This window comes from Littorina saxatilis, linkage group LG6 (assembly GCF_037325665.1).
Source record: "Littorina saxatilis isolate snail1 linkage group LG6, US_GU_Lsax_2.0, whole genome shotgun sequence".
Lineage (NCBI taxonomy): Eukaryota > Metazoa > Mollusca > Gastropoda > Littorinimorpha > Littorinidae > Littorina > Littorina saxatilis.
Window position 1 is genome coordinate 318,998 of NC_090250.1, and position 9,194 is coordinate 328,191.

At 42.2% G+C, this 9,194-nt stretch overlaps 1 protein-coding gene across 2 annotated transcripts in view; it reads right to left on the reverse strand.

Moving 5' to 3' along the window:
• Nucleotides 1-9,194, reverse strand: part of LOC138968218 (ubinuclein-1-like) — a 56,383-nt gene that overhangs the window by 6,214 nt on the left and 40,975 nt on the right. The window contains exon 18 of one of the 2 annotated variants that reach the window (XM_070340768.1): nucleotides 4,153-4,233. The exons of the other annotated variant lie outside the window; for it this stretch is intronic. Within the exon in view, the coding sequence (XP_070196869.1) occupies nucleotides 4,153-4,233 (81 nt within the window). The remainder of the gene's footprint in view (nucleotides 1-4,152; nucleotides 4,234-9,194) is intronic. 2 annotated transcript variants of the gene reach the window in all.

The window sequence follows — 9,194 nt, forward strand, 5'->3', positions numbered from 1 at the left end:
CGGTAACCCAAATGGTGCAATTTGGTGTCATCTGAGCTCCAAGTTTGCCATTAAATTCACTTTATAGAACCATTTTTGTCTCCCCCATTTATTTGTTCGGCGAACACTTTTGCTTTTTAAGCGGAACAAAAAAACAATTTCGGCGGAGCGGACAATTCCCATGCCTGCCCATTGCTACCTATGACGTATATCTGTACCTGTTTCTACCGGCTTCCTATGAGACTTCAGACATGGGATTCTTCCGTAAATTTACGGAATTCCGTAAATTTTTAGGCTCCAGGGAACATTCTTGAGATTCGTGCAAATACGCTGAAAAAATTTTGGGGTATATGTAGGTATAGACCCAAGCTCTATGATTAAGCTGAAATATGCATTTCAGGGCCATTTTTGTGTGTCTAAAACACTAAAAACCTTCAGCTTCGCCTGGACCCTACTGGGGGCCACAGAAGGCCCCCAGACCCCCACCTTCCTTTTCCTTAATTATCACTTTTTCTGAATCCCATGTCTGAGACTTGAGTGTTCATCATTTCAGGAAACTGGCAGTGGTTACTTTGCTACAATTTTTTAACTTTTAAATTTGACAGCTTTACTCCTTGTGCTACGGGAGGCAAAGGGTTAAATCCCTTGAAAGGGTCCCAATAAGAAGACGCATGCAAACAAGACAGATAGCATGTTTCCAAGAAAATGAAAAGCGGAAGCACAACTCAGTCTAGAGACACAGTGCTTGCTGCCGCGCGAACCGAGAACATTTTCCCTCTTTATCTTTGCTGTGCTGGCTGCAAAACCCCTCCGCGCGGAGGTGTTTCCAGACACATCATACGTAGGGTGAACTTTAAAAAATAAAAAGTCATTACCCCATGTCTGATTTGCATAATAAACAAAATCTTCATTTCACATTCACTCCACATGCAGTCCATATGTACAACAGAGCACCTCAGGCAAGGACAAAAACATGCAAGTGGTATACTTCAATCCGTTCAAGTACCAATCTCGAAGTTAAGTACATTTGGGAAAGAAAGAAAAAAAGGAAAGAAGGCTTTCACAACACACATAAGAATAGGTCAACGGAAAAGGAACAATGAGATCAAAATGACTGGAATAAATATACCAAACAAATAAAATAAAATAAATAAATAAAAGATAAAATAAAATAAATTATTCTACATACGTGAGAGAGACACTCGTAATATAATAATCGTTCAAATCACACGTGTGTATATCATGTACCGTACTTTCCGGGTCATAAGGCGCGACTTTTTTCCTCGAGTTCGACCCCTGCGTCTTGTTAAACGAAGCCTCTAATCCGTGTATGAAATACGAAAAAAATCAAAGAGACCGCCTGAGTACCAGTCAAACAACTTGTGATAATGCATGTTTCAGCTACTAGGTACTGCCCTGGCCAAGTTTCCTCCAGCTCTCAAGCCACCAAGCTATCACAATGCCTGCCTTTGATCTGGCCGCACACACAGAGCACACATAATTATTTCCACTTTTAAACTCGGTCACTGACCGGTCACTGACCCGGTGCAGGAAGTATTTCCTCTCTCAGATATGACAGGGGAACCACCTCTCATGGCAAAAACTGGGTCATTGACCCCTGGGAAGAAGGTCGTGTCTATAAACAAGGCCACCCAGCTATCACAATGTCTTTGATCTCGCCGCACACACAGAGTTCGACTCTGTTAAACTTTAAACTCGGTCACTGACCAGTCACTGACCTATAAACAATGGACCTGGCTTTGATCTCGCCGGCTTATTTTCATTCTTCGACTACCTATACTTTTTCAATTTTGGTGTATCGGCCCCCTGCGTCCAATGGGTGACTGGATTACAATTTTTTTTAAAAAGAAGGGGGTGCGTCTTAGATAACGAAGCGCCTTGTCACCCGGAAAGTACGGTAAATGAGGTCATGTCAAGCAACTCTGGCAGGAACCTGTTTTTCCACTGCTTATGATGCCAAAGTCACAGAGACAAACGTCATTATAAAAGAAAAAAATTGCGCTCACTAATTACCCTCGATGAATTTTTAGAACACGTCATGCCACACTTTCAGAGTGACGTTTTTTTACTTTGACGTAATAGATTGCACGAGGCTTAACACTATTGTGACTAGCACTGCCACGGCGTTTACGTCCTGCCTGCCCAAGCTTGCCACCAAGAAACTTCCCAAAAATCAGTAACTGTAAAGAAATCTGTCTAGCAAGCTTGAATTAGGTCCAATCACCACCAAATTTTGTGTACTAATTCAAAAATGGATGCCCAGTTCAGTCGTGCTATTTATAAGTTTGTCACGCGATTTGTTTTAGCAAAGGGGGGTGAAAGGGGGATGAAAGGGGGATAATTTGTGTTTTGTAACGTTTTTTTGTGTGTGTTTTATTTTCTACTGCTTTTTTTAAAAGTTATTTTTTAACAGAAAGTATCATAAATAATGTTATAACCAAACAAGGTGTAAAACCTATGAATTAGCTGAAATATTGTTAACATTGTACACAGAAATAAGGAGACAGTACAAAGAAAAAAACAAGCAAATCACGCATTCACTCACAGCATCCTGACTCAAATGAAACAAAACTGTAGATCTAACACTCACCAAATGATGTCTAGGTAATCCATATTGAATATAAGTCACATTTTCACAACAAAGTACCAACTGTACACCTATGAACAATTCCAAAAGGATTTGAAGGCTCCAGCCATCCATTGTTATCAGTGCTGCCACGCCCCCATAGCTCCTGCACGATTCCGAGATACATGTTCGTCTAGCAGTATCACCGCCAACCACGTGTAGTTTGCCGACTCGTACTAGCAAAAACGGGACTGTTTCTTCCTCACTTTCACTGCTTGTATCGCTTTCGTGAGGCGAAAACGATACGTCCGAATCATGCTCTACGGGATCCAACATCCGGAGAATCTCCTCCCGAGACAAGGCTCGCCTTTGATTCATTTTTTTTCCTCAAAAACGCACACAAATCAGGCGGATTTGCAAATGGCAGAAGGGGACGCCAAGTGTATCAAGGGAAACAACTCAATTTATTTGCAAGCTTCAAAAACCGGGAAGCAATCACGAGTCGTGTACCCTCTATGGCTGGTACTGAAAAATGCGCTTCCCGTCCATGGGCGTGTCAGCGCTGGTACTGATTTATCAGTGTCCCGTCGCGAAAGTGTTAAAGCCTGGTCCTTGTCTACATTTTTATACCGAAATCGCCATTTGACCATTAAAATGCAGAGTCTATTATCTACAATTATCAACAATACACCCCCTTTCGATCAGGAAAGACGAAGCCAGTGTAGCCGTTTGAAAATTCATTGTAGTATTCCAGCGTAGTACTCATGGTAGGATAACCTTATTTGGAAAATGCCAAGCGCAAAACTCCTCTCAAATCCCGTGCATTTCGTGCGTTTAAAAAAAAGCGTGGACAGCGCTCCAGTGTCAAATTGTTGCTGCACTTGTTTGGGCGTGGCTATAAGCATAGTGACATGAATTTGATTGGTCAGTATTTTTAGGCAAAGCACATGTTCTCAGCAAACAGAAAACAAAATATTGGAAGCGTGAGTCACGCTACCCAAAAATAAAATCTTTTTCTTCATATATTTTTTGTTCTATAACTTTTTTCCCCATGGTTCATTCATCATCTGACATAACCTTTTAGCGAAATCTAACCATAAGATTATTGAAAAGCAAAAATTTAGATGACCACCTTTAAGAAGAGATCGAGGTTCCAAAACAAGCGGCTTCAATTTAGCTGCCTCGACTGCAGGACATTTTCAGTAAAATACACGTAAGTACAGTATGTAGGATAAACAGAATACTACATGGCTTGCTGTTTCATACCAGATTTACACTCGTTGCTTTTTCAAATAGTGAACAGCTCGCTTTCGCTCGCAGATCAATATTTTAAAAAACAACTTGTGTAAATCTGGTACGACACAGCAAGCCATGTAGTATTCTCTATTTATAACATAAACTCAAAACAAAGCAAATCCAACAGAAAACAGTTTAAAAGTCGGCAAACCAAAAAAAGAAAGTATTACAAAAGAACCTCAAACAAAACAAAGCAAACTGTAACTCAAACCAAAAAAGGGTAGACTACAAGTACAAGACAAGAATAACTGTTCCATGTAGGCCTTTACGGCGAGGTGACACTGTTATACCTTTATAGAGAGGTCCAGGGGTGTGAGACTGGGAGTGGAGAGGGCGAAAGACTGGCCGGTGGTTAAACAGTCCACCAGACACTGTCCAGTGCAAGCCAGTGAAGAGAGAAAGACAGACAGTACAAATATAGCCTACACATTGTTAATGATTGGACAGAGAAAGACAGACAGGACAAATATAGCATAGCTGCCAACCTTCTAAAGTCAAAATCCAGGAGCCAGGGGGTCCGTTCAGTCTTGAATATGAGCAGGGAGAAGTTGTAAAATTTGGGAGATTTCCGGAAAATCCGGGAGGGTTGGCAGCTATGATATAGCTTACACATTGTCAATGATTGGACAGAGAAAGACAGACAGGACAAATATATACTGTTCAAAAAAAGAAACGCATAGCTTGTAATATTTGGTTAATTTAGTTATATGGCTACAAGGATATCCACCAAACTGCAGAAAATGTTTATCTGGTCGTCGACCTTTCGTCCATTGCCACAAGTGAGCTCTGCACGTGACGCATGCGTTATCAGTGGCTACAATGTCAAAATTGCTCATTTGGCATGACCACGCGTCATGCTTCAGTGTAATCTCGTGAAACTCGGGGAATATTGAGCTCTCACCATGTCTTCCAAAACCCATAAAAGCGGATTGTTCGCCACAAAGAAATCAGACGACAATTCAGCGACGAAAGATGGCCCGATTGAGCAGAGAAGACCGCCAAATTGCATTGGGTCGTTTACAAGCAGGCCAAAGTCAAAGTGCAATCGCCAGGCACTTCCACGTGTCCCAGAGCACCATCAGTAGACTGTGGGTCAGGTTTCAAGCCACTGGCTCCGTTGCTGACTTGTCACGAGCGGGAAGACCAAGGGCGACAACTGCTGCTCACGACCGCTTCATACGGCTCCGCCACCTCCGGAATCGTTTCCTGTCGGCATCATCTTCTGTCCAGGCTCTCCCCGGGCCACACCGATTATCGGACCAGACCTTGCGGAACCGCCTGCATGAAGCTGGTTTGAGAGCTCGCAGACCTCACAGAGGAGCTGTCCTCACCCGCCGCCATCGCCAGAACCGAGTGCAGTGGGGCAACCAGCACCTTCGCTGGACCGTCCGGAATCACTGGAGACACGTGTGGTTCAGCGACGAGTCCTACTTCCTGCTCCAGCGACATGATGGTCGGAGGAGGGTCTACCGGAGAGTAAACGAACGTTACGCGCCCAACTGTGTGGATGAGGCACCCGTTCATGGTGGTGGAGGCGTCATGGTGTGGGGGGCGATCAATACCGCTGGAAGGAGCACCCTGGTGCACGTCCAAGGGCGCATAACTGCCCAGCGATACGTGGAGGAAATTCTGCGCCCACACGCCCTTCCTCTTCTGGCTGACCAGGATGCCATATTCCAGCAGGACAACGCTCGCCCGCACACAGCACGACTCACCACCCAGTTCCTCACCGACCACCATGTCCAGGTGCTTCCCTGGCCATCCATGTCGCCAGACATGAACCCGATAGAACACCTCTGGGATGAATTGGACAGACGTGTGCGCAGGCGAGAAGAAGCACCGGCAAATCACAGCGATCTATTGCAGGCACTTCAGGAGGAGTGGGACACCATCCCACAGCAAGATATCCGGCATCTGATCCAGTCCATGCCCAGAAGGTGCCGGGCAGTTGTTGCTGCTCAAGGCAGTCACACCCCCTACTGACTTGACAGCCTCGGCACCCAATCCACACTGTTCCATTTGGTCGCGAGATTTGCACTTTCAGCTGAACTGTTCTTAGAGCTGGCTCGGCTTACTATAGCGTGCCGCGCGCGCGCCCCGTGACCTATTCCCTTTCGCGCGCTGTCTCTAGCAGACAAAGGCTTCTCTGGAGCATGTGTGGCATGGCGCCAGTTTGAAAAAATACGTGATTCTTGGTGTGAAAAAGGGATCGTTTCAGTGACTTACGCTTGGGATTATGTTCATCTTGTATATTTTGTTACTTAAATATACAGGCATTGTGTTGGTGCAAACTAGAGTTCAGCCATTCGACTCGTTTTGTTTGATTTTGTGGTAATACTAATATCACTGGCACTCAGCTCTTGTTCTTTGTTCCTGTTAAAAGAAACAGAATTTGCGCGTTGTATATCAGTTTATAATCACACTGAATACTGATAACAGCCACTGACTGTGTTTTTATTTTGCCGTCCGTAAGTACTTAGCAGACCTGGGAACCCCTGTTTTGCACTTAGAGTATTCTCAAACAAACTTGGTGTATTTTGAGAAAAATGAGCGTACTCCATACAGCATATGAACATCCATGATTAAAGCATGCCTCACACGCGTCCGTCACACCATTAATTATGTTTACCTATACATTTAAAACAAATGCTTTTTTTCAATGTTTACTGACAAAAACTGTAATTATGTGTCAAAATATTGGATCGGCTTCGAGATGGGCTTGTGAAGAAAAGTAGTCTAGGAATGTTTCTGGTCGTATTTTTTTTCCACTGACCGTACTGATCGTATTCTCGACAATCATGCGTACAAAATACGGCGAAATCGTATGGGTTCCCAGGTCTGACTTAGTCTTAACTGTGTGATAGAGTGAAAACAAGTTTCGCTCCAGGTGTTTGTGTATGATTTCTGGAGCAGTTTTGTGCGGTAAGTTTTGTGAATTAACCCACGCGCAGGTTCTCGGAACAGGCACTCGCTACAGTACACTATTATATGCAGCTCTGTTGACTGTCGTGCATTTCATCGGATCGACGAGTTTTGTTTCCTGTGGTATATATACAAGTTTGTGAGAATAATAGTGAAAAACTGTGTTGAAAAACTTTCAAATCGACTTGTGTGCTGCTATTGGATTACTGATGTATGGCGCTGCAATGATACCTGTCATGTATAGGAAGAGACATCAGGTAGGCTTTTTGTTTTCTTCACATGCAGCTAACAATTTGCATGAACATGTATTGAAAGACCGTTTTTTCTTTCTTTTATATTACAGGCATTAATTGCACTATTTTGAATTATATAAACGCAAAACAAATAAAATTTCACATGCGCACCATACGCATGCCTATAATATGTTTTTAAATACGACTGTATATACTCTGTTGTTTGTATATATATTTTGTAAAGTGTTGTACATGTATATCAGTGTACTTAGGGATTACCTTTGTCTTTTTTTCCAATATTTTGTGTTCTTTTATTGTGACACATTGATTATGATGTTTTGTTTACTGTGTTGTCTTCTGTCCTCTTATAGATTGTGCCGTGCTTTCAGATGTTGGGTTTCCTGTTTATTTAACTGTAGCATACATGTGTTTTTCAGATCTGTAAGGTGTGGTATAATTATTTACTTGAAGAGCAAACACCTTTTTTAATTCTCTCATTTATCCTTTTTTCTGTCTTGTAAATTGTGGCATGTTTTGTTTCATACGATTGACATACATGTATTATCCGCCTATGTGTTGTCTGGGGCTAATATCATGTGGCACTTCGAGCGGATTTGGGTGAGCGCGCGCGAGCTACTTTTTTTTCTCCTGTGGTATATTATATATATATATACAAGTTTGTGAGACTTGTATAGGAGGGCCGTGAGGTAAGCTTTTTTGTTTTATTCACATGCAGCTAACAATTTTCATGAACATGTATTGCCGTAAGATCTTTTTTCTTTCTTATATGTTACTGACATTATCTACACTATTTTGAATTTTATATCTACACTATTTTGAATTTTATAATTATATAAACGCAAAACAAATTTTACATGCGCACCATCAATGACTTTTACTAGTAGTCCTTGGCATAATATGTATGTAAATACGATATACTCTACTGTTTGTATATATTTCGATATACTCTACTGTTTGTATATATTTCGTAAAGTGTTGTATATATATATGTGTATGTACTTGGGGATTACCTTGGTCTTTATCTTTCATTATTTTGTGTTCTTTTATTGTGGCACATTTAGGATGTTTTGTTTACTGTGTTGTCTTCTGCCGTCTTATATATTGTGCCGTGCTTTGCGATGTTGGGTTTCCTGTTTCTTTAAATGCAGCTTGCACATGTTTTTCAGGGTGTTTCTTTAAATGCAGCATGCACATGTTTTTCAGAGTGCAAAGAGTAGCATAATTATATACTTGGGGGGGAGCACACACTTTTTCTAATTCTCTCATTTATCCTTTCTTCTGTCTTGTAAATTGTGGCATGCATTGCAATATATATAACTATTGAGAGATGCCCGGCAAAACACACTGAAAACACGAAAGGCAGGCCACTTATCACGCATTTTGAACAGTGCAGAAAAAGTTCTCAGTTTTTAGGCTCTGCTATCTCTCTAGAGCGCGTGAGCTACAGAACCTTATCAACACAGCAGCTGCTAACAGGGCCACGCTAGCCGCAGACAAAGAAAGAGTCGTCTGTCAGGCGCCACTGTGGATGGGGCCGCGCGCCGGGTAGGAGGGAAATGGGGGAGGAAAGGGTAAATAGGCGGGAGGAGGGTGGTTATTGCCGGTTATTTTTAGCTGGAGCCAGCCTGGAGCAGAGAGTGCCTGAAATGGAACACAGTGAATCGTATTGATTGACTGATTGATTTGAAGATGCAAATGAACTGTGTGTGCATTCAACTGTGTCCATACCAAATTTCAAACAAATAATCTAAATATTGGATTTTCTGTTAATTTTTTCGAAAAATAAAACAAATTTGGCAAGTAGCAACTATGCGTTTCTTTTTTTGAACAGTATAGCATACACATGGTCAATGATTGGACAGAGAAAGACAGACAGGACAAATATAGCATACACATTGTCAATTTCTTCTTCTTCGGCGTTCCAGAATTTTCTGGTTACGTGTGAGCTCGTTTGCCCATTTGGGTTCCCCACACTATACTCTGAGAGCATAGTCACCTTCACTCCGCTTTCGTTGAGTCGGCATGCTGGGTATTTTCGTGTTTCCATAACCCACCGAACTCTGACATGGATTACATTACACATTGTCAATGATTGGACAGAGAAAGACAGACAGTACAAATATAGCGTACACATCATCACACAATACAAATGATTG